Genomic DNA, 26919 nt, shown 5'->3' on the forward strand with positions numbered 1-26919 from the left:
AGTCATTCTTAAAGAAACATTCATCATTTATATTTTTGGCAAGAATTCCACAAATGAATAGATCTACATTTTATGTATCTGACTATAAAACAGCTATGTTTACTGATGGGCATTACAACCTTCCCCAGTGGCTGATGTTCCTTTCTATTTGAATAATTTCTCATTAAGGAATTTTCCCTCCACTACAGCCCTATACGCTTGTTAAACTGTATTTCCTATGTAACGTCCTACTGGCATCAGAAGCATCTGGGATGGAATGAGAGCCACAGTGGGAGTTTCCCAGGTATCATCACAGAGTGAGTGGATCAGTAGCTCTGGGCTAGAGCCCTGTTCTCTGCACATCAAACAAGGGCTGAGACATAACCACAGTGGAATGTCATGAGACACATGACACGTACGTCTCTTCAACTTCTGCATCTACCTAAAACATCAGCATGACTCAGGTGTGAGGACCTGAGGCTAGGAAACAGGGTATGCCTATGGCTGGAGAGACACAGTTCAGAGCTTTGCAGACATATTGAGCTCTCCAGAGCTATTTTCAGTAGTGTTTCAGTCACACATAACTTTGTGGGCTAGTCTGGGCTAGTGGCACCATTAATAATATAAATTATACAAGAACATAAATTCTGTATTCTAAAGAACAAATTTAAAATTTTAACATATTAATGTTAATAATGGCATATATTGAGAATTTTATGTTTGTTATTTAATCTACAAAAATAAACATGTAAGGTAGTTGCACTTTTAAAATATTACCGATGAACAACTGAGGTTTGAGAAAAGTAACTTAGTTTCATAAGATGATTATTTAAAATTTCTACCGTTGAAATTAACTTGTGATTGACCTACCATTTATAAATAGATAACTTAGATGTTTAGATTTTGATCAATGGTTGCACATTGAGGTTGATGTTAAAGGTAGGAAATGCATGGCCAGCCTTTGCTTCTCCACCATCACATGAACCTGACACATGGCTGACTTGCGCAAGTCCAAAACTGAGCCTATACTTACTTTACTCATTCAAACAAATATTTTTATAATGTTTATGAGGCAATGCAAATTTAAGTTCAGCTTAGTAAAATTGTAAGTAGAATCAATTATTGTTTTCTATAATCAATTATTTTATTCTATAATCAATTATCAGTCTATAAATCAACTAAATTCTTGGCTAGATTAATCAGACATCATTTTCATTCTATGCATTCATTTAGACTCATGTAAAATACCGTCATCTAATTTTGAAAATTCCTTCTTTTAGATCAATTAAACATATATCTCCCATATAAAAATAGATATTTGAAGGGGCACATGAACCCCAGTGCTTATAGCAGCCGTGTCCAAAATAGCCAAACTATGGAAAGAGCCCAGAGTCCATCAATGGATGAATGGATAAAGAAGATGTGGTGTGTGTGTACACACACACACACACACACACACAATGCAATATTACTCAGCCATCAAAAGGAATGAAATCTTGCCATTTGTAACGATGTGGATGGAACAGGAGTGTATTATGCTAAGTGAAATAAATCAGTCAGAGAAAGACAAATGCCATATGATTTCACTCATGTGTGAAATTTAAGAAACAAAACAGGTGAACATAGAAGAAGGGAAGGAAAAATAAAATAAAATACAAACAGAGATGGGCGCCTGGGGGGCTCAGTTATTTAAGCGACTGCCTTTGGCTCAGGTCATGATCCTGGAGTCCCGGGATCGAGTCCTGCATCAGGCTCCCCGCTCAGCGGGGAGTCTGCTTCTCCCTCTGACTCTCCCCCCTCTCATGCTCTCTCTCTATCATTATCTCTCTCAATAAATAAATAAAAATTAAAAAACAAAACAAAACAAAACAGAGAGAAGCACACTCTTGACTATAGAGAACAAACTGAGGGTTGCTGGAAGGCAAGTGGGTCAGGGGATCAGGTAATTGGATGAAAGACATTAAGGAGGGCACTTGATGTAACGAGAACTGGGGGTTATATGCAACTGATGAATCACTAAATTCTACCCTTGAAACAAATAATACACTATATGTTAACTAACTTGAACTAAAATAAAATAGGTTTCCCACATGTTAAGATACAGTCAAACTATCTTATGTAAATATCTCTCCTAGGTCTTCAACATTATATTTAAATAAATATATGTATTTTGTCAAATAGAGTTATTTTTTTAAACTTTTTTTTTTTTTTAACCAACTGAGCCACCCAGGCATCCCAGTCAAATAGAGTTTTGACTTGGTTTACTTAGATAAAATATTTTTTAAAACTGCTTTTAATATGATTAGAGAAACAGATATATCACATAATATGAAAGAAGTCTAATAAATTATGTATATTCCTGGAGAGCAAATGATAGTGCCAATTATTTCCACATATAAATTAAATGTAATCAAGATTATCTTTGATAATTAATAAAATGAAAGAAATATATGATTTGTCTCTCCAAATATTTTTCCATCTTACCTGCTGGTTTACAGGAAAGTTTCTGTTGATTTTTTTAATCTGCAACAATAAATAAATAATAAAAGTGAGAACAATAAACATAAGGTTACACAAGAGCCCCCAAATTTTATGAAACTCTATTTTTAGTGAGTTCATATATACTGATATTCTAAATTGACATACTAAAATCACTGCATGTCAAACACCAATTACAATTTTTCTTTAAAATTTTGGCTATCAAAAGTATTCCAAATTTGATATGTAAACATTTTGAAAAATATTTTCATCTAATAATTTTTTCATTTATGAAAAATGAAAAGCTTGCATTTCCATATAATGTTAAATGACAATCTATGGAGAATATAAAGTAACTTTTGTAATTTATTTCTTCATTTTGAAATATTATATTCAATTTATTTTAACACTCAAGAGAACAGAGGAAATAGAATACTCAAATACTAAAAGATAAAGTACATGTGCCAAAATATTTTCATTTGGGACCCTAAATAAAATATAATATTTACTTTAAGATAATTTAATGAGTGACATTTCAAAACAACTAAAATCAATCTTCGGAGAAAGGATTTCCTCTTTCATTATAAACAAACTTCAAAATCCAACTGAAAATGAATATCAGATTTAGACAAATGACCTTCTAACACACAAAGTCTTTGTTCAACAGAATTTTTACTAATTAAAACTAATTTTTATTTTTCATTGATTTTCTAGATAACTTAAAGAATGCTAACTCTGTATGATATAATCATATACCACACTAAACACAGACTGTTTTCACTCAGAAATTGTTTTACTGAGTTATTTTATTGTTCCTTCTTTGTTAGTTTCGGTTCCCTTTGTCTTACTGATAAATGTGAAATGACAGGAAATTTAATGGATATGGTGCACAAAGTTGGAGAATCATTAAATGGCTCATGTACAAGAAAAGACTTACTGGCAACATATGTGTCATTTAAAATAGATAAGAAAAGAAAACTTGAGAAGATTTATGTGATTTCCACAGGGACATGTACAAAAAACATACATCTTTCTTACATAGCTATAGTCATTTCAAAATAGTTTTTGTTTCAGTGAGGAATCAGCTAAAGAAATTTCTAAAACTACTGGTATCCTCAACTAAAATCAGGATAGTTTAGAGACACAGACAGAAAAAACAGCTTCCTGAACATCTTTTATTAATCGATAAAAAAAAATCCGTATTGATACTTCATGGAACTATGCTTTTTGCTAGTTCTTATGGATTATTATAAAAAATTGTAAAATTCTACCAATATTTTGCATGGACTCTTGTCTTCCAGCATGAACTATCTGGCGTTGTAACTTTTAATTTTTTAATCTGAAAAAAGTCTGAATAATTTGAATAATTGTAACAATGCTCAGGCCACAGTAATGTACGTAAATGTACACATGCACATACATGTATAGATTTGATAAATGCTAAGAAAAATGTGGAGACTGTCTCATTCATTTCTAAAATCCTTTTAATGATCGACCAATGTGAGTCATGGTGCTGTAAGTGCTGGAACATGAAAACGAAAGTCTTTCCAAGCTGAGACAATAGCATAATGGGGCTATTTTACAGTCTGAAGAGTCCAAGTGGCTACAGTGTGGAGTAAACTTAAGTCAGGGCTGGAGCCACAATATAGATGCATAATAACATTGTCAAGTTTTACAGTCATAGAGACCTGGGTTTGAATTCCGGCTGTAACTATTACTAAATATCATTAAACAGGTTATTAATTATCCTGTGTCTAATTTCCATCTTTTGTAAAATGCCTATAACAATATTAACCACATATATTTGTTGGAAAAATTAAATGAAAAAACAAATGTCCTGAAGTTAGAGCTCAATAAGTGATGATTATCATTAATATAATAAATAATAATATATAAAATTAATATAAAAGAAGTTTAGATTTCTTTTGAAGACAATGAGAATGTTTTTATTTATTTGTTTGTTTGTTTGTTTATTTATTTATTTTTATTTATTTGAGATAGAGAGAGAGAGAGAGCACAGGCAGGGAGAGCAGCAGGCAGAGGGAGAGAGAAGGCTCCCTGCTGAGCAGGGGCTCGATCCCAGGACCTTGAGATCATGACCTGAGGTTCAGGCAGATGCTTAACCAACTGAGCCACCCAGGTGCCCCAACAATAAGAATGTTTTAAAGAAGTTAAACAAAGATGTCTTTTTTCTACTATCCTTTGCAAATACCTTTCTGTTTTCTGGGGCACTCTAAGTTAGGGTTTATATACTCAAGGACCAAGTGAGTGACAACCATGTGTGAACCAGGCTGGGTTCCAGAGTAGAGGTTGCCCACTGTTCACCTACAGAGCCTCAATCACTTGCAGGCATGCCACAGTTAGAGGGATAAGGAATCAGTTGAAGTTTCTTCAGATGTGAAAGTGTTTATCAGTTGGAAACAGTATGCCTACTTTTACATTTACAAGCATATTCTAGGAAACCTCGATTATAAATACTCAATGTAGAAAATGCTAAATGCTAGAAGTATATTGTTTTAAATTACTCATTTAGTAGTCATAAGAAATCATATCAATAAAATAGCTTGATAAGATAAAAATATTGGAAACATTCATGACAATTTAAATTTATTTTTAAAAATAAAGCTGAATGTTATATGGTTGAAATAATGTTTAATTTATTAAATGTAATAAAATACCAAACTGTAAATAATATATTCTTAAATGCATTCATAGAGCAAAGTTTTAAAAATTGTTGGCATTTGGCAACAATATTAATTCTAAATAGTGGAAATCCTAAATTCTCTGCACCATTTTTAGACTGCTCTTCAAATAAGGAAAATCAAAATTTGTCCAAAAGATGTTTTTAATATTAAACTTCTTAGAAACCCATGCTAATTATGTATTATCAGAACCAATAATTTGTGTTATGAGAAGCAGAAAAATTAATATAATCTTGAACAAAAAGAGTCAGTGTCTGAACATGAAGTCTTGAAAAGATGAAAGGACATAACTGCAATCACATCAAACTAGCTCTTTATGGAGCAAGATTACTTAAAGCTATTAATCCTAAGAATGTAAAGGAAACAGTATGATTTTGACCAGGATTGCCTCACCTGTCATTCTACAAGAACAGCAAGTGACGTAGAAAACTACCAAGTAAAATGCATTCAGATGAAGGAAATCCATGTTACAGCTTTTAGTCCAAAAGACAAAGATAAATCTGTAAACACTGAATGTTTTAACATCATGTTGATTTAAGCTAAGAATGTGGAATATAATTAATGTCTATGTGGAAGTATAAGAGGATACAATTTGCATTGTGTATTTTTTTTCAGGAGCCCCTCACATCTTAATAAAAATAGGAAGTATACTTGAATCAGTACTCATAATATAAAGAAATAATAGGGAGAAAGAGGGAGGAGCGGTGGGAGGGAGGGAAGAATAAATAAATCTCCCAAGCAGAAGACTTTTATTTATGTAGATATTCTACCTTCAAGGCTGAATACAGAATTAGAATTTATGTTGCTACCTTAGGGAAAGACATTTATTTCAAAGACAGCAAAGTTTTTCTATAAATCATTTTTAATCACATACCTCTTTACAAATCTGATGAAACTTATGTGACCTATTCTAGAAGATTTATAGATACTTTAAAACTTTATAGAGAGTTCCAGAAAAGAAGGAAAATTAATACAATGGCTCAAGAAATAGATGATTTGGCCTTCCATCAGGCAGTAAAACATGATTGTCCTACAGAGAAGATGACTACAGCAAAATGAGCTGAGACTGAGAGTGCTATGTCCAAAGCAAGAGGCTTTGCATCTCCAAGAAGTTCTATGCCACGGTTATTTACAAATGTATTAACTGGTTTAATGACTCCTACATATTTGAAAAACAATATCTAGATTCAGATTGGTGTGACCTACTCAAAGGAAACAAAATCTAGGAGTGATAATTTCTTATTTTATTTGAGAACATAAGTTTTATAAAAGTATGGTATGAAATTCAAATATTTTAAAATCAAATATCAACTTATTTTTGTTTTACTGTGCAATTGTGGTAGGATAATGCCCAACTCAGTGGGTCATTTCTGGAATTATCTTTGATTCCTAGGATACTGAAGTCCATTTGAGAATGGAAATTCTACCTTCTTCTATCTTTAAGTTCCTCCTACATGTGGTCTTAGTTCTATGAATGACATAAAATACATGACTGAGGTTAATCAAATGACACTTCTTTGTGTAGTATCTACTTAAAATGGCATTCAATAAAAATTGTTATTCAAAATCAAACCTATGCCATCATATGCTTAAATAAGCTCTTCCAGATTTGTTCAAGAAAACAATATATACTACTTTAATTTCCATTTTTTCTAGAATCACACTGGGACATTTCCTTCTGAGTAGAAAACCACAGTACCTCAAAAAATAAAAGAGACAGATATTTTCAGGGCTACAGCACAAAAACATGCACTCATTTACAGCATACTATGTTTTTACAATGCAGATAATCCATGGAAAGCTGCAAAGATTTCCTAGTTAATCTGTGTTCATATGGTCTAACCAGGGAATACGTTGAATAATTTTAAATTGAGATTAACAAATAGCTACCTGAACAAAATTTTTCTTTAAAATGGGTGAAAGGACCAAAAGAAAACAAATGAATCCTTTTAAGTTACCATGCTTGAAAAAGAAAGTTGATATTTCTTCATAAACCTCTAGGCTTAGAAGTAGCAGAATAAAGGTCTAAAATAGTGCCCCATTATAAATGGCCTTCTTTAAATTTCTTTCTTTTCATACCACTTAGCATTGTTAAATGCTATTTATTTTATTATATTTTTGTATTATGATCTGCTTGCTCCCTCCCTTTAGAAAAAAAATTTCATGAAGTCACAGATTTATGTTTTATTCCATACATTACTTCTTACATGTAAAAGATTGTCTAGGTCTTAGTGGGTGTTCAATCGGTGTTTGTTGAACAAATGAGAAGACAGAATATCTCAGAACAAAGAATCAAATTCTCTGAGGTTAACTTAGTCTTGAAAGCAAGTTATTTCTAAATAAAATAAATTTCTAGATTATTAACTTTGAATGTCTATAGGAATTCTAACGGCTTCAAGCCTAGTTTATACCATATATGAAAGTTGGAAGGAATGCCTGATGATTAATAGCAAGTTCTTATCTCACAGGAAGAATAGTTTCTGGATTGAGACAAAAGCATAGAGAGAGAGATGGGGGTAGGGGAGTTGGGGTTCCTGCTGTTTGGCATGGCAGGCCAAATTTTGAGGAAGTAGACACAGAAAGCACAAATTAGTTTGGGAAATCCCAGTGGAGAGCTTTGGACTCTCTTCCCCAAGTCTTCACAGAATCCCCATACCAAGCATGGTTTCAAAATGATAGAATAGCTGCAGCTAGAGGAAGTGTTTTAATCTGAAGAACAGAATCCAAAATTTTTCATGCCTGCCAGGCTGATGAGAAAATAATAGAAGTGCTGGAAGACAAGAAGAAGCTTCATGACATGTGAGCTGGAGATGTTGGTGGGATCACACATATCAGGAAATGCATCAGGGACAAAGGGTGGCATTCAGAGCACATGGGAAGAACTCCACAGAGGAGTTTCCAGGGACCAATACTGAAGTGATACATTATTCCTGCAGGGAGAAGGGGAGGAAAAGGAGACGAGAACTGGAATTTGAGTATTTACCCCAAAAGATTGAATTCTAATTTAGAAGTGATTAAGATACTAAGAATCACCAAGATTGAATTCACTGCATTAGTAGAAATGGCAGATTGAGTGCCATGAGATTTAAATAGATTTCTGTTAAGAAAAATTTTTAATGAAACCTGAGCATAGTGCTTAGCCAGTAAATTATTGTTTAACCTCTCAGTAGGATTTCCTATCATCTGCTTTTCCTGACTTTTGACAGTGACCTGCATCCATTCATTTGTAGAGGGGATTCTGGAATTTCATTATCCAATTTGTCATGTAACAAAAAAGGATATCACAGATGAAGGTGCACACTTCTGTAATTTTATATGTTCTTGATAAAAGGGAGATGATTAAAAACAATACCCTTCTATAATACTTATACCACACTTCTAAGACACTATTTTAAAAATGCAAATCTTAAATTGGCAGAATCCCATACCATTCAAATCCCTCCATGATCTGGTGCCTGCCTCTCTTGTGGGTCATCTGTATACTAGATCTCTGTATGGAACTACTGGATACATGCCTGGTGCCTTCACTCACACACCCTCTCTCTGACACCACACCACCTGCTCTCTTGCGCACGCACACTCTCTCTCCTGTCCCTTTCCCTCTCTGACCCACACTCATTCCCTCTCTCTCTCTCTCTTTTTTTTTTTTTCTTTTTCACCTAGCAGGAATCTAGTCTTGTGTGTGTGTGTGTGTGTGTGTGTTTGCCTAAGGTGCACAGAAGTTAAAACATCTTTTTTTTTTAATTTATTTTTTAAAGATTTTATTTATTTGATAGAGAGAGACACAGCGAGAGAGGGAACACAAGCAGGGGAAGTGGGAGAGGGAGAAGCAGGCTTCCCGCCGAGCAGGGAGCCCGATGCGGGGCTCGATCCCAGGACCCTGGGATCATGACCTGAGCCGAAGGCAGACGCTTAACGACTGAGCCACCCAGGCGCCCCGTTAAACATCTTTTAAATTCACCCTGAATATGGCACGGTCTGGTTCTGTCTGACACCAAAGGCTGTGCTGTTGTACTACCTAATCAAGAACAGTAACCACCATGAAAACGTTTCGAAAACCCTAGTGGAACTGGCCAGTAACTTTCTCTTTTGTATTCCCTGTGGGTATAATTCTTACATTGTTCTCATTGCATGTGCTTACAGACCTCTACATCACCATAACCCTTAATTGCACCGCCTTTATCCTCCCTTAGCTTAGCAGTGTGTCCAACTACCTAACAAGTATTGTCAATCACCATTAACCATCTTGTGGGGGATATTGAATGATATTCTTACCTTCTCAAACTCATTAATAATCCTAGATCTGAATCAAAATAATGCCTGTGTTCCTTCTGTTATTGGTGGTACTCTGCAGCTCATCACTAGGGCTCGATGTGAGGCTCTCTTCTGATTTAAAAATCTGTAACTGGTTTAGCTATCCTAATTCTTTTTTAACTAGAATCTGATTTAATCTTCTTTCTTAGTATAATCTTGTAATTATACTTATTACAGAGGCTTCTAATTCATTGAAGGAACCCCATTTTTCCACTTTGTTAATGATTTCCACATGAGTAAAATTAACAGAAAGGCAAAAAATAATGGAAATCACTACATTAATATATATTTTGGACTAATGATAGCCGTTGGTATTACGAACGGACATACTCTTGCTCTGCCAAAATATAACATGTTTTTTAATTTTATCAGAAATTCTGGAAATTAAAAAAAATATGGAAATTTAATTTTTATGACAAATCTCAATATGTAAATTTTAACATTTATTTTAAATTTCAAAGACAGTGAGGACTACATACAAAAACCTATTTGTAAGCCAGGTATGGTTTATGGAAACACATCTAAGGGATGGTTATGTTAAGAAGAAAAGTAATTTAATCTCATAAATAGATACGCAAAACTATTTTTTAAAATGCAATTCCAATCTTTATGAAAGAATGATAAAGGAAATAGAATAAGTGAAATAAGAAAATAATGATCTTTTTACATTATATAGAATCAACATTTATTTCAAATTAACAAATATCATGATTAAAATTAAATATATGAAATCAAGTTAACAAAAGAATATAAGGAACTGTCCTTATCATTATTATTTAACAGTGGCATTAAAAATTATAGCCCAGATAATATGGTGAAAAATAGAATGAAAAATATGACTATTAAAAAAGGCAGAATGCATATGTCATTAAGGAAGATAATCTACTATATGAAAAATGCCCAAGACAATTAGATTAAAAATGATTTGGGTGCCTGGGTGGCTCAGTTGGTTAAGTGACTGCCTTCGGCTCAGGTCATGATCCTGGAGTCCCAGGATCAAGTCCCGCATCGGGCTCCCTGCTCAGCAGGGAGTCTGCTTCTCCCTCTGACCCTCCTCCCTCTCATGCTCTCTGTCTCTCATTCTCTCTCTCGCAGATAAATAAAATCTTAAAAAAAAATGATTTTAAGGTATTTGAATACCATGTACATATATCCAAACCAATAGTCTTCTTCAGTTTGAAAAAAAAAAAAGGTACAGAAATGGAACAAAATACTTTTGATCACCCTAAGAATAAAATTCATAACAATTAACCTAATACGAAATATGGAGATTATGTAGATCCATTCCTGTCAGATTTCTTCCAAATCAAAATTTCTGGTGATATTATTTAAGTGCAACTATATTTAGACTTTATGGGCCCCTCAAGAATAAATGGTCAAATATATCGGAGAGTATTTAAGTTTAATCTCCAAGTCTATTCAAGTGCATTTAGAATTTTAAGTGCATGTAGAATTACAATAATTAAAACAGGGTTTTACCACTGCAAAACTAAATGAGCCAATGACTTTTAACAGATAATTAACTGAATAAATAATATTGAATAATAAATATACTAATAAAAACATAATACATAAATAAAAATAAAATAATAAAAATAATTGAATCTAAAATGTATATACTGAGTTAATAATAAAGGTTGTATTTTAAATTTTAACAGAGAGCAATAGTGGAGCAAATGGTAAATTACTTGAACAATGTATCATCCACTAGCCTCCAATGCAGTCCATATTTAATGCAGACATATTTAAGAAAGAAAGCAAAATTATTACGTTCCTAAATAGGATGAGAAAGCATGAAGCACAGCTACCCTCCTGTTGATAACAACTGGAATGGAGTGGTGAACTGACTAAAAGCATTTTGTTTGAAGGCATTTGGGAGCACCTGCTGTCACAAGGGTGAGCATAGGTAAGGTCCCAGACAGATGAGCACACAGAGGTGAGCTGGCCTTCTGTAGACACTGGATTGGACTGGAAGAGAGTGAGAAGCATAATTTGCCCAGACAGAGAAAGAAGCAGAAAATTTACTTTTCTCATAGGATAATATTGGCAGCATTTGTGATCTGTAGGGCTTTGAACATAAAATTGGTTTTCACCTCAAGATATTTGCTGAGTTCTAAATCAAGGCAGGATGAAAGGTTAAGAATATTAATCTGAAAATTATGCAAAAACAGACAACAGTTTTAGAAATTTGCTGTGCTGAGAGGTAAGCAAAGAGAATTCAGAGCTGGCTAAGGAGAGCTCCCAGGCCATAGACTGTACTCTCAGCTCAAAGGCCTGGAGGGCTATAGAACTGGGAAAGGAAAAAAAAAAAAAATAGAAATAAACAGAACCCTACAAAACTTCAACCCAGCCTTGATCCAGCTGATTGGATTAAGACATAATCTTGGTTTGCGGGACTAAAAAATGTTCATATTCTTTTTCTAAGTACTTATATTAAGATATAATCAGCAGTGTTTTAACTGATTAATATGCCCCAAAAATCCATAGTGCACTATTATTTAATGATATATTTTAAGTAATAATCATCCATTTATTATGTTAAGTAATAATAATCCATTTATTAATTATGATTATTAATTAAGATATATGCAAAGTTAAGCACCTATTAGTCCAATAGAAGTAGGTAATCTCAGAATATGATTACTATCATGGGAAACTGTTCATGATTAAATCTTGATTGAACAAAGGATAATATCATCTACACAAGAGGATGGTAATTTTATTTTATATATGTAAACAGAAATACACATATTTTAATGTATATGTAATAATATGTTAATAAAAACACTAGCATTAAATATGTTATTATTGCAATAAATTTTCATGTTATACTCTTCTGCACTTTAATAAAAATCTAAAATTAAAAACAAATGAAAGGATATATTTTAAAATACATTTTTCTACCAACACTAATACTCCAAATGGCAAATGGAGGTTTCGATATTCTAGAAAACAATAGGCCCAAGAAATATAAAAGTCAAGTAATATAGATATATTCTTGCAGAAGGAGGATTTTGAATAGATTTTTTTAGGGGGAAGAATAATTAAATACCCAACATGAGAAGAATCTTCATGTTTTGGATGAAATGAAATAGAAAAGAAAGTTATTTTCTAGATCTTATAATTAATTACTAAAAATTTTACTTGCTGTGTATCATCTACATAGTTCTATAGATATTAAATAATGTTAGAAAAATGATGCATTCTATTTTATAAAACATTTTCACCATTTATTCTGTCTTCTTATTTTATTCTATTACATTAGGGATAGGGATTTTTTTTTTCTTGTAGGAATCTTTGGTATTGATGAAGTCTTACATTTAAAGAAATAAGTATTTTGAAGCTCTATTATATGCAAGAATATATTCCTATAGTATTAAAAGTTTAATTTAAATTCAGTAGCACTGAATTTAAAGACTTTCATTTCATTAAAGACTTTTCATTAGAACTTTGAATTTTAAGTTTGAGACAGCTTCAAAAAGCTAGAAGGACAAATATAAAGTCATTGAATGCTCATATTACAAATTTTTTCAGATGAATTTCTTATACTAAAGAAATGAAAATAATCATGGTAAATCAACTAATTAAACAACATCAAAAGTGAACATCTGATAAAATAAATATTATGAACTGTACTTTAAGGAGTAATATTCACTTTGACTAAATGCTGGGGAAAATGATAAGTATGTGTCTTCTTTTTCTTTAACAACATTTCAAAAATGTTAATGGAAACCCCTTAAAGGAAGCTTAATTATTGCAGTAGATCTGTTAAATTGAGATAAGCGTGATATACAACTGGTTGTAGTAAAGATTAGTTTGGAACTAACTGATTAAAAATAAAATTTGGTGTAATAGGACTGTCCATTTGTTTTAAATATCACTTTATTTTTTGAATCCCTTAATTTTGTATATTCATTTTAGCACCATCAATTGTATCTAGAAACTAAAGTAGTAATATCCCCTTGTGACTATCTCTTCAGACCAAAAAAGAAATACAATAGGATATTCAAATATTCCTTTAAAATTTTTTTTTCCTCCTACTTTTAATGTCTTTAATCCCACTCAAATGTTTGAAGATCAGTGAGGATCTTATATTAAAAACTTTTTTATCCAAGTTCTATTAATCTTTTATTTTTTTATACCTCATAAACAAGTAAATTTTGGTGGCTGAAGCTGTGTGTTCTCAGAATGGATGCTGCAGGACCCTGCTAACAAGGTATATTTTCCCATGGAAATCAATTTTGAAGATTTACCCAAGCAAATCATTCTTATGGAAGCAAGAAACAGTCCTCCAATTCCCTTAAAGATTTGTGGCCAATATTATTTAACAGATGTGTGAGGACTAAGAGAGATCTTTATTCTATAGATATAAATCCACCTCATGACTAGTGATATTAGTGTGTGGGCACATAAGGCAATATATCCATTCTGCAGCTGCTGATAGAACTCTACCTTTACCATGTAGAGGGAAGAATCAAAAAATGATTTTTGCCTCAGGAGCCCACATTTCAACTCATATTTTTCATCCATTTTTTTTTTCAGGATATGGATTATAGAATGCCATTGCTACCTTGGTTACTCTCCATCCCTATGGATATAATTTTAAAAGTATGTCATGTTGTTTCTAAAAACATATCTATTAACAGTAAATCAATATTTCAGGATGATTTGGTATTATATGCAAATGAGTATTCTTAAACTTTATTTTTCCTAATATAAGAATTTTTCAATTCTACCTGTCATCATCTTTAAGATTAGCATATATATAAGCACTATAAATATACCACCACATCCATCTATATCTGTATCTATATATATCAACATCTACATCATCTATCTAATCTTACTGTGAATTAAAAGCCTAAAAGCTGAAAACAGGTTGCAACCATTTATAAATCATATGTTTATTCATTTGGAGCTGACTTATTCATTCTTCCATGAATTCACTAAACCTCAGAAATGACTGTATGTCAGACATCAAGTGAATGCCAAGGATATAGGATTCTTACCCTCAAAAATCATCTGGTGTAGCTGGCAAAACAAACATGCAACAAATAATTCTAAGTTTTGAAATGAGTGTTAAAACAGGTCGTCTAAGATGCTATAAAAGTAAAAAAGAGGGAAAAACTGGCTGCAGGGTAGGTGTGCCTGCACAGTGTAGGAACCATGGGTTTCAGGAAGTGATGAAACATATTTTAATAAGTCAGTATTAATCATAGGTGAAGAAATCAGGTTTACCATGGCTAAGTTATTAGATAGGACTCTTGGTGAAGAAAATGCACAGTGTTTATACATAATAATTCAGACTCAATCCTCAGGAAATGTTTATAGCCACCTCTGCACCCTCTTCAGGTATCCTCAGCTTTTAAGCTCCATCATAGAATAAGGGGTCTTTTAAGATGTATTCAATTGAGCAACTGCAAACTCAAAATGATTTCTTGCATAATTTTCTAATGGCCCTTCATCTACCTACTTAGCACACTTCATTTACACCTTCTCTTCCATATTGCACTGCTACTAGGCAAGAATGTATCCTCCATGGAATGCTTAGTACCCTATAATGAACATTTAGAGGGAAAAGGTATTTCCTTAGTCTTGCTTCCCTAGAAATATAGCCTGAAGAAGTCACATAGGTTAAACCTTTATTAAGGGAGAATGTTCAATCCCAAGGAATCAAGAGTGAAAGGCAAAAGGAAGCAAGGCAGAACAGCCGAAGGCAAATATAAGGTGGTGAGTTGCCTGAGTCACTGAGCTAGCAATAGCTTCTCCATGAAACATTGTTGTTAAATCAAGTGTGATAAGTAGAGCTTTATGCAATTACTGCATTTCCAAATAGTTCATCTATTGGGGAAGGGCAAGGAATTTGTTAGCTAGCTCCTTTTTGCCCCTTGTCTCCCACTGGATAATGTATGACCCATGGGGATCAGTTTGCACATTCCCACTGAGTTGCCATTAGTGTGAGGGCTGCTGGTGAGCCCGGTGGGATTGGCTCCTGCCACTATGGGCATGATGAAGGCCATCTTGAAGTCCAGCCCTAGGCACTGCAGGTATCTAAAAGGGTGGGCGTGTTAAGCTGAGGCCCCCTGGGAAGTTCCAGTGGCTCTAAAACTGGAGAACATTAAGAACTGGGAATGCTCTGGCCAGAAATAAAGGCAAAAGAATGAGTCCACCTGGGCGAGGGGGACGGGATCATGCAGGCAGAACCAGCTGGATCAAGGGTGGCATATAAATTGTGTCCAGGAACACTGCTCCATTTTAGAATGATTGCATTATTCAGCTAATATCAAAGCAGATGTTTTGGGTTGTACAAATGAAAATTAGCTAATATTGTTCAATATCAAAAATTTAGGAACTTATTTAAGTTTTAGTTAGCAGTTTTCCAAGAAACAAAGTAGGTTATTTTACTCTAATTGTGTAAAAAGCAAAAATATGGTTGTCAAAAATATGCACACAGTGTAATGCCCAAACTTGCCTTTGGTTTTATTCTGATATAAATTACTGACCCTGCAGTTTGATTTCACTCTCTATAACCCATTTTTAGTTGACACCTGCATGTCTGACATTCATATTTTGGTGCATGAGGAAAAACAATGTAGAAAACAACAACACGCTAGCACTAAAAAGTACATCTAAGGACTCAGAAATGTCAGCAGCTATAAAAAGAAAGAAAAAGTCTACTTAAATGATACCCATGCTTGTAAGAACCACACTCTGCAACCTCTGATCACAGCCCTTAGTTCATTGTCGGTAAATCTTCTTTGTGCTCAGCTTTATTTTGTCATGACTTTCAATTCACCTACAAGCTTTGTCAAGCCTTTTCAATGTGGCAGACATAATAGTTTTTCCTTTAGCTTTTCAAACCAACATTTCTAGGGAAAAAATATTCTGTTTTCAACCTTCAAGTGTTTGCCATCATTAGATGGAGATCTATTAGATTAGAGATGCAGATCTCTATGAATTAAACATATGACTCCAGAACGAGTTTGTTTTCACTTCTGAAGATAAATGTGTAAAAGACAGAAGATGAGTGAAATACCTGCTGAGTCAACTCAGAGGACTGATTAAAGTGTGTGTGTGTGTGTATGTGAGAGAGAGAGAGAAAGAGAGAGAATCCTGAAAGACTGTAATCATCTCACAAAAATCAGAGAAGGTATTGGTTATATACACATTTACTTTAGGATTAGTATGGTTTTAATATTAAATAATGTGGTAGATACTGTTAGTTATTTGTCTCAAAAGCTGTTCACAATCTTCTTTTCTCAATCATTTCCCACTGTAAACACCAAAAATGGTAGAGACTAGCCACCTTCACCTCCCTGCCCCCACCTCCATTAACAAACTTTTCTCTCAGCCTGATAAAAGGGGAGATGTGTAGATGGTGCTACTTATCCTTCTTTCCTTTCTTTCCTGTTCCAAAAACTAAAGTTATTTTTGGAACTATTGAAGCCCTTGTGTGACCATGAGGTACAAACCAGGTAAAAGTCAACACTCTAATGGTAGTGGAGGGCAATAACGTGTATAGATAGGAGATGGGTTCTTGGTGGCTTCCCTGAACCACTGAAACAAAGCCAGTAAATGTCACCGACCAGAATTCTTGTCAGTTGGGAACAAAACCCAACTATTTACTCCATCAGTACTTAGGGTTTCTTTTATTTGTCATTGAAAGCATTCTTTTTTTTTTTAAATTTTTTTATTCTTATGTTAATCCCCATACATTACATCATTAGTTTTTGATATAGTGTTCCATGATTCATTGTTTGTGCATAACACCCAGTGCTCCATGCAGAATGTGCCCTCCTCAATACCCATCACCAGGCTAACCCATCCTCCCACACCCCTCCCCTCTAGAACCCTCAGTTTGTTTTTCAGAGTCCATCGTCTCTCATGGTTCGTCTACCCCTCCGATTTCCCCCGCTTCATTCTTCCCCTCCTGCTACCTTCTTCTTCTTTTTTTTTTCTTAACATATATTGCATTATTTGTTTCAGAGGTACAGATATGAGATTCAACAGTCTTGCACAATCACAGTGCTTACCAGAGCACATACCCTCCCCAGTGTCTATTACCCAGTCACCCCCTCCCTCCCACCCCACCGCCCACTCCATCAACCCTCAGTTTGTTTCCTGCGATTAAGAATTCCTCATATCAGTGAGGTCATATGATACATGTCTTTCTCTGTTTGACTTATTTCGCTCAACATAATACCCTCCAGTTCCATCCACATCGTTGCAAATGGCAAGATCTCATTCCTTTTGATGGCTGCATAATATTCCATTGTATATATATACCACATCTTCTTTATCCATTCATCTGTCGATGGACATCTTGGCTCTTTCCACAGTTTGGCTATTGTGGACATTGCTGCTATAAACATCAGGGTGCATGTACCCCATTGAAAGCATTCTTAATTGATACAAACATCTGGGGAAGAGAATCTATTCTTTTTCACATGATACAATGTGAATTATATACTTTGAGATTCTCACATGTGCAATCATATATTCTTATTTAAGATCATACTAATTTTCAATAAATCTTTGGGAATAGAAACACATAATATCTATCTATCTATCTATCATCTATCTATCTATCTATCTATCTATCATCTATCTGTCTATCATCTACAAGCACATGCGTACACACACACACAAGTAATACTTTTCAAGTTATACATTTCATTCCAATAAAAGAAATGCATGCTGAGAAAAAAAATATATATATATACACACACATTTAAATACATATACATATAAAAGAATTTAGAAAAGAGGAGGAGATATCCAAAGAATACAAAAATACAGATTTGAAGAGGCACATGAACCTCAATCTTTATAGAAGCACTATCAACAATAGCTAAATTATGGAAAAAGCCCAAATGATTGGATAAATAAGATGTAGTATATATATACTATGGAATATTACTCAACCAACAAAAATAATGAAATCTTGCCATTTGCAATGACATAGATAGAACTAGAGTGTATTATGCAAAGCGAAATAAGTCAGAAAAGAAAAATACTATATGATCTCATTCATATGTGCAATTTAAGAAAGAAAACAGATGAATATAGGGAAAGGGAAGAAAAATTAAAATAAGAAAAACAGAGAGGAAGGCAAACCATAAGAGACTCTTAACTATAGGGAACAAACTGAGGGTTGAAGAAGGGGAGATTGGTGTGGGATGGACTAAATGGGTGATGGGTATTAAGGAAGGCACTTGTGATGAGCACTGGGTATTAATGCAAGTAATAAACCACTAAATTCTATTCCTGAAACCAATACTACAATTCCATATGTCAACTAACTTGAATTTAAATAAAATTTTGGAAGAAAAAAAGAAAAGAAGAGGGCATTCCTTTATGTTAGCACTTAACCTTGGAAATGTCAAATGAATCTATGTTCATCAATCAGGATTAGTTTAGTGGTGTAGTAGTAGAAAGTGATTGGGAAGATTGAGTTTATGAGACACTGGTTGAAAGAAAGCTATATATTTTATCTGCCTCCTCTGTTTCTTTTTAAACATGAGAGAACTTTGGTGTAGACCTTTGGCTTGCCTAAAATTGAAGCTGCTTAATGGGTGTAGTCACTACTAGACACTCATTTTAACTCATTATATCCAGTTTCATCAACATTCTGTTACCCAAACAACCATCTTTCAGAATCTCAAATGACTGTTCTACAAAACAAAGAGATGCAACCTCATATACAATAAGCAAACTGATCCTGTCATTGATGGCTTATGGATTAAATCATTTCATTTAGAATGCAACTGGAGAGAGGGAAAACTGCAAATGTCTCAGCATCACTTAAGGGTCACAATGTTTAACCCTCACATTGATTGAAACTTAACTTAGTGCCTCTTTATGAGGAGGAATATGAAGCCCAAGCCCTAGACCTCATAGGTAGAGAAACTAGGACTTCATGTCAAGGCTGATGATGCCAAAGCCCATGCTTTTTTTCTCATTGGAAAAATATCTCTGCAAAAGCATCCATTTAGGGGCACCTGGGTGGCTCAGTCATTAAGCGTCCACCTTCGGCTCAGGTCATGGTCCCAGGGTCCTGGGATCGAGCCCTGCATCGGGCTCCCTGCTCAGCTGGGAGCCTGCTTCTCCCTGTCTGTCTGTCACTCCCCCTACTTGTGCTCTCTCTCTTGCTCTCTGACAAATAAAAAAATCCTTAAAAAAAAAAAGCGTCCATTTAGATTGCCTTTGACTGATCAAACCACAGAGTGTTTTGAAGTCAGACTTCTTCCTATTTTCAGGTCTAGCTATACAAATACTAATGGTTGATTAGTAAGTTCCTGACTCAGTAATGCAGCTAATAGTACCTTCATCTGTATTTGTTTTTATTACCATATCATATGTGTGCATGTGTGAATATTTTTGTAATTTAGTCAATTAATATTACAAATGTTCTGGAGTTACATGAAATCAACCTTAGAGATATTTGAAGAGTGGTCTTGGGGACTTTCCAAAATCCAGCCTCTTCTTAATGATTTCCATCTAGCCCTGGTATTCAGTGAGCTACGATTAATGATTTTGAAGTGTTCAGTTATTTTAGGAATGTATCTAGACCTGCCCTATTTGGCAAGGCTCTAGTTCAACAATATGGAGATGTATTTCCTGGAGAATTAAAACATTAAATAGTTTGGTGCAATGAGATAGGGTACACATTCTCTTATTTTATTAAACACACACATCAGATAAAACAACACTTCTATAATAATCATTATTTCATAAGAAAGTGGGCATTTAATGCCACAGATATAAGAAAAAATATGTATCAAATTAATGATTTGTTCTTAAAAATGAGATTTATGAAAAACTCACTTATTTTGATCTAAACATTTTCATTTTCCCACCACCAATGACAATTTCCATATTAAATAAGATGCATTGTTGTGATTTAAGTCTATTAATTTTTTCTCTTGTATGAATAGATACTATTATCTCTGCATAAAATGTCTTTCCCCAAAATTCACCTATTTTATTCTTATTCATTATTTACATATCAACTTTAGGAAGTTATCCTTACATCTGTGTGTACATATAGATTTAACCTCTCATAACATTTTTTCATGCCATCTAAGAAAGCTGTAATTCCACATTTACTGGTGTCCTTATTTAATTAATGTCTCCTCCTCCACTGGACTATTTGTTCCAAAAAGAAAGACTATCCATTTTGCTCAAAATTACAGTATGAAGGGCACCTGGGTGGCTCAGTCGTTAAGCATCTGCCTTTGGCTCAGGTCATGATCCCAGGGTTCTGGAATCGAGCTCCGCCCGTGCTCCCTGCTAAGCAGGGAGTCTGCTTCTCCCTCTCCCACCCACCCTGCTTGTGTTCCCTCTCTCACTGTGTCTCTCTCTGTCAAATAAATAATTAAATCTTTAAAAAAAAATTACAGTACCAATCCCTAGCAAATTAACACTATAGTCCCTCAAAAATATTTGATTAAATAAATGGATAAACAAATCAGGGAGCTGACAATTATCTCAAAAATACTTCAATATCTGGTGTTAATGTAATTACAAATAATGTAAGTAAATATACATATATTTGCATTATATATACACATTATGTGTATTCTTTAAAATAAACATTTTATTTTAAGACAGTTTTAGATTTATTGGCCATCAAATGTGGAATTTAAGAAACAAAAAAATAAATAAAGAAGAAAAACAGACTCTTAAATTCAGAGAACAAACTGGTGGTTGCCAGAGAGGAAGTAGGTGGAGGGATGGGGAAACAGTTAAAGGGGATTAAGAGGACACTTATCTTAATGAGAACTGAGTAATATATGGAATTGTTGAATTATTATATTGTATACCTGAAACTAATATAACACAGTGTGTTACTTATACTTTATTAAAATAGTTTTAGATTTATGGAAAAATTCCTAAGACAGTAATTCCCATATGCCACACACCGAGTTTCCCTTATTATTAGCACTGTATGCTTCATCACTATGGAACATTTGTTATAATTAATGAACCAATATTAATATATTATTATTAACTAATGTCCATGTTTTCTTAAGAGTTCCTTAGTTTTTATATAATATCCTTTTTCTATTCTAGAATCTCATTCAGGATACAATATTTTTTTTTCTTTTTTTTTATTATGTTATGTTAATTACCATACATTACATCATTAGTTTTTGATGTAGTGTTCCATGATTTATTGTTTGCGTATAACACCCAGTGCTCCAGTCAGTACGTGCCCTCCTTAATACCCATCACCAGACTAACCCATCCTCCCACCACCCTCCTCTCTAGAACCCTCAGTCTGTTTCTCAGAGTCCATAATCTCTCATGTCTCCCCCTCAGATTTCCCCCCCTTCATTTTTCCCTTCTTACTATCTTTGTTATTTTTAACATATAATGTATTATCTGTTTCAGAGCTACAGGTCTGTGATTCATCAGTCTTACACAATTCACAGCGCTCACCATAGCACATACCCTCCCCAATGTCTATCACCCAGCCACCCCATCCCTCCCACCCCCCACCACTCCAGCAACCCTCAGTTTGTTTCCTGAGATTAAGAATTCCTCGTATCAGGATAGCATGTTATATTTAGTCATCATTACCCTAAGGAGTTAGGCTACTCCTAGCTGTGACTGTTTCTCAGACTTTCCTTGTTTTTTATGACATCAGTTTTGAGGAGTAATGGTCAAGTATTTTGTAGATTCTTCATCAACTGGCATTTTTGATGCCTTTCTCATGACACAACAGAGGTTATAGATTTGTGGGAGAAAGACCACAGAGGTAAAGTGCCATTTTTACTACATCATATCAAGGGTACAGACTATCAATGTGACTGTAACTGTTAAAGTCTACTTTGATTACTTGCTGTGGTTATACTTTTTATGTGTCTCCTTTATAAAGTTATACATCTTTCCCCTTTCCATTCTGTACTCTGAAAGTCACTATGCATATTAAGAAACAACATTAAAAAATAAAACATATTTTAATACTCCTGTATTTTTATTAATTTACTAATATCTACAACATTTTATTGAATTTCCATTGTACAACATTCTTCTAAAATGTGGGGTAAAATATTAACGTTATATTAATGTAAATATAATACTGCTCTTTAAAATTATACGTTATAGACTGTGGTAGTTAGCAGCTGCAGAAATATCTTATTTGAATCTCATTGTAACCTAGTAAGGAAGACAAGAACAATGACAGCTCATTCTTTGAAATGTTAAGAAACTAAGGAACAGAGCTTTTTCTTAAATGGTTTAGTATAGGTTGTTTGCATAACTTGGAATATTTTGTAATTGGTGCAACCAAAACAAAAACCAGGTTTTCTGACTCCTAAGTGTACTTAAATATAAAGCACATACTTAAACTTTGAACTTTTTTCACTACTGCTAATGTAGTATATAATATTATTTAATGAGAAAACACAAACCCTGATTAATCATCATAATAAAATGTAATGTCATTTAATGTTTTCATATATAATTATATGTAAATGGATATTGCAAATTCAGTAAATACATGTCAAGATAGTAATGAAGCTTTAAGATACTTGAGTTCATGTTAATGTCAGTAACAAAAACTTAAATACATAATTAATTCTCTACTTATTTGTAAAAGCTTCTACATCCAGGGACAGGGACCAGGATGGGAAAACCCAGGGAAAAAGGCATCAGTGATATTTCTATTGAAAAAAGAAAAAACAAAAAACAGCCTGTGACACACAATACTTACCCTTTTATATTAGAAGAGATGCCAAGTAAAAGAGAAATTTAAATTAGTGTGTGTCTTTCCCAAGGCAGAACTAGTACAAATGGATGAAAGCTACAGGAGAGTTTTATTCAGTATAAGGGAACATTTCCTGATACTGAGTTGTCAAATGTTCAGTTGCTGCATTGTGAAACAGTGGCTTTCTTGTCTTTGAAAGATTTCCAGTATAAAGTTGTCTGAAGGGACTTTTGCAGAAGATATTTCTTAATTGGGTGGGAGATGGGGCTTGACGACCTCCATGGTCCATTCTAATGACCATATTTACATTTCTAACATTTAAAAATGTTCATAAGAGAATTAACCTGCTGTGAAATACAGAGGTGTTCAAACGTATTTGCCTTGATTTATAATCAGATATATGAATTATAGTCTGTTTATTCCTGACCCTCTGGTCCACTGTATTTTTCTATTCTTGCCTCTTAGAAAGTCATTCAGAAGATTTGTTTCAAAAAAGAAAAAAAAAAAAAAAAACACACTTGTTTATCAGACACCTCTTAGGAGAGGTAAAGATTTATGAGGGACAGGGAAATATGTCCAGATAATAGGCAGCCTACAGGAATCATCTATGCTGGAGGGGCACAGCGCTGACAGGACCTCTTCTCCACAGCTATTCTAAATCAGATGATGCTTCCAAGGTTGTAAGAATTTAAAGAGTAGTATTTAATAAGTTAGAAGAATTTAATGAGAAATTCTCATTGCAGTGCTTACTGTAGCTCAATTAATTTCCCCTTTCCCTCTTTTTCTTCCCCACTTTTGCAGTTATCTGTCCTTCAAACAACTACTGATTGACTGACTGGCTCATTCGTTCATTTCATATTTGTTCAGCATGGACTATGGTAAGGACCAAAAATGCAAGGACATAGGACAGTGGTGCTGCCCTGTTTGATCAGGATCAAGTCAGGTTGGACGCACTAGTTCCTTGGTCAGGCCACTGCTGCTGTTGTTCCCCAAATAAGACAGAACTCCCCACATCACACCTTCACAGGGACTCCCTCTGACATTAGTTCTGACCTCTGTCCAAGAGACTGGACCAGTCACACTTGCTCTTTCGGCACCAGCAGTTCTCACAGCCTTCAGATGATTTATCCTGCCTCATTTTCTGTAGTATTTGAAGGCTTTTAGCCAGGCCTGCCAAGGCACTGAGAAAAACAAACCCTCTTTCCAACTCCAAAGACATCTTCGTTAGTGTGTTGCAACTCAACAATTATGATTATTTTTGTTGTAATATTACAATGAGCTGTTTTTAAAGGAGGTAGGGCCTCAAATGATACCATATTCTGCTTTGCACTTGGATTAATTAATAACATGCATATTAGGCTGTTTTTCAGATATATGCAAATGCATTTTGTGTCTATTCTGGAAGACTAAATGTGATAAAACTAGAGGTATGCTTTTCAGATTAAACCATGAGATTTAGATTAGATGAAAAAAATGCAGGGGATTTATCTAGATGCTGAATTAGTTTTCTATTGTTTCAATCACAAATTACCACAAGCTTAGTGGCTTGAAAACAAAATACTAATCTATTATCCTACAGTTTTATAGGTCGGAGGTCCTAAATGTGTCACACTGGCATAAAATCAACATGCTGGCAGGGATGGATTCTTTTCTAGAGGCTCTGGAGAAGCAATATCTCCTTGTCTTTGGCAGTTTCTACAGGCCTCTTAGCTTTCTTTAAGTTCTGGTCCCTTCCTGCATCTTTGGGGCCAGCAGCGTCAGACCTCCTCCTCACATTGCTATTTCCATAGTTCTTTCATTTTACTTCCTTCCACTTTTTTTTTTTTTTTTTTAAGGTAGGCTTCACAGTCAGTGTGGAACCCGAGGTGGGGATTGAACTCATGACCCTGAGATCAAGACCTGAGCTGAGATCAAGAGTCAGATGCTCAACTGACTGAGCCACCCAGGTACCTCTTATCTTCTCTCACTTTTAAAGACACTAGGGATTACATTGGGCAATCCTGGATAATCCAGCCTAATCAATTTATTTGAAGGTTAGCTGATTAGAAAAATTAATTCCAACTACAACCTTAACTCTCTTTGCCATGTGAGATAATATTCTCACCGGTTCTAGAAATTATGGCATAGATATTTTGGGGATGCTATTAGTCTGCCCACCATAGATGCACAGAATAAAAATCTGAAATAAAACCAAGTTTAAGTGCTAGTTTAGAGTTATTGACTAAATCATATTTTCAAATTTCTTTTGTCACTCTTTGTAACTTATAGATTAAAAATTAGGATTTTTTAAAACAAATACATGGTTATTCATTTTTTTTTTTTTCTGGTAGGGCAGTTAACATTTAAAAGGTATATATAGGATAGATATGATAGTGATAATCTGAGAAGAACTATTTTGGCCTTAAGGAATTCCAGTGAGAGAAGCTGATTGGTCTTAACAGAAAAATAACTACAGTGTGCTCCACTCCTGGGGCATTGTTAGGGAGGTATCCCAGACTCACTTAGTGCTCAGTGAATGGTTTAATGGGAGATTTCCACCTGTGTGTGATGGGAAAATGTGCTAATGACTCTCTATGGGCTAAAATGAAGAATTGTATGAATCTGTCATTTTCCTCTTGTGATCACACAGCTCATTATATTTCTTTCCTCTTTGTCAGAAATATGTCTTAACTGTTTTATAGTTCTAGCTCTGGAATTGCACTTCTTTTTTTCTTTTCAATCTACTTTTTCAATCCCAAATAATAGGTATTTTTTATTCCATGTGACATCAGTATTTGCATTTCCTTCATTTACCTAGTGAATTAAATGTTTATTATTATGAAACAATCATCTCTATCTTTGGTAATATATTTGCCATGAAGTTCACCTTACCTGATATATCAACAAAGCTCCCACATCTATTTTTCATTATTGTTTGCACTACATTCCTCTATACTTGTACTTTTGTTCTACTAATGTCTTGATTTTATACCTTCTCTGGTAAGAAATATATAAATGTTATTTTTGTTGATATTGTTGTTGTCCAGTCTGACAATCTTTATATGCAATTGGACAGTTTGGTCTATTTAACTCTATTGTAAATACTTAATATATTTGGACTTAAATCACCATCTTACTTTGTGCTTCCTACTTGTCCAACTTCTGCTCTTTTATTTTTATTTCTTTTATTTTCTTGTGGAGTTCTCTTTCTGTATTAACATTATTTTCTCACTTGTTCCTTGGTCAATTTTTAAGTTATACACTTTGCCTATTAAGTTAGGGTGTCCTCTAATAAGTAAAAAAATATCTGTTTTTAACATATCAGGTTTTATTTACATTGACTTCTTTTGGGCATACATGATATTGCTTTGGGATACATTTTAATTCTGTTTATCTAAATACCTCAAGAAAAAAGTAATATTGTTTTATACAATGTTCATCTAAATTTATTCATAAGCTTATCATTTTCTTTAGTATTTATTCCTTCCCACATCTCCAAGCCTATATCTAGAATTTTTTCTTAAAAAAAAAAAAAAAAAAACCCTTCAGTATTTCTTTGATTCAACATTCTTTCTTATGAATTTTCTATATCTTTCTATTTGACTGAAAATGACTTAATTTTTTTTTAAGGATTTTATTTATTTATTTAACAGAGAGATAGAGAGCATAAATGGGCAGAGCAGCAGGCAGAGGGAGAGGGAGAAGCAGGCTCTCCACCGAGCAGGGAGCCTGACATGGGGCTCGATCCCACGA

At 34.0% G+C, this 26919-nt stretch overlaps 1 protein-coding gene across 1 annotated transcript in view; it reads right to left on the reverse strand.

The window, feature by feature from the left end:
- SNTG1 (syntrophin gamma 1) overlaps nucleotides 1-26919 on the reverse strand; it is a 957526-nt gene that overhangs the window by 175140 nt on the left and 755467 nt on the right. Inside the window, exon 13 of the mRNA XM_045896572.3 lies at nucleotides 2464-2502. Within this exon, the coding sequence (XP_045752528.3) occupies nucleotides 2464-2502 (39 nt within the window). The remainder of the gene's footprint in view (nucleotides 1-2463; nucleotides 2503-26919) is intronic.

This window comes from Mirounga angustirostris, unplaced genomic scaffold, assembly GCF_029215605.1.
Source record: "Mirounga angustirostris isolate CCGP_5_RB_7025 unplaced genomic scaffold, mMirAng1.0.hap1 SCAF_4, whole genome shotgun sequence".
Classification (NCBI taxonomy): domain Eukaryota; kingdom Metazoa; phylum Chordata; class Mammalia; order Carnivora; family Phocidae; genus Mirounga; species Mirounga angustirostris.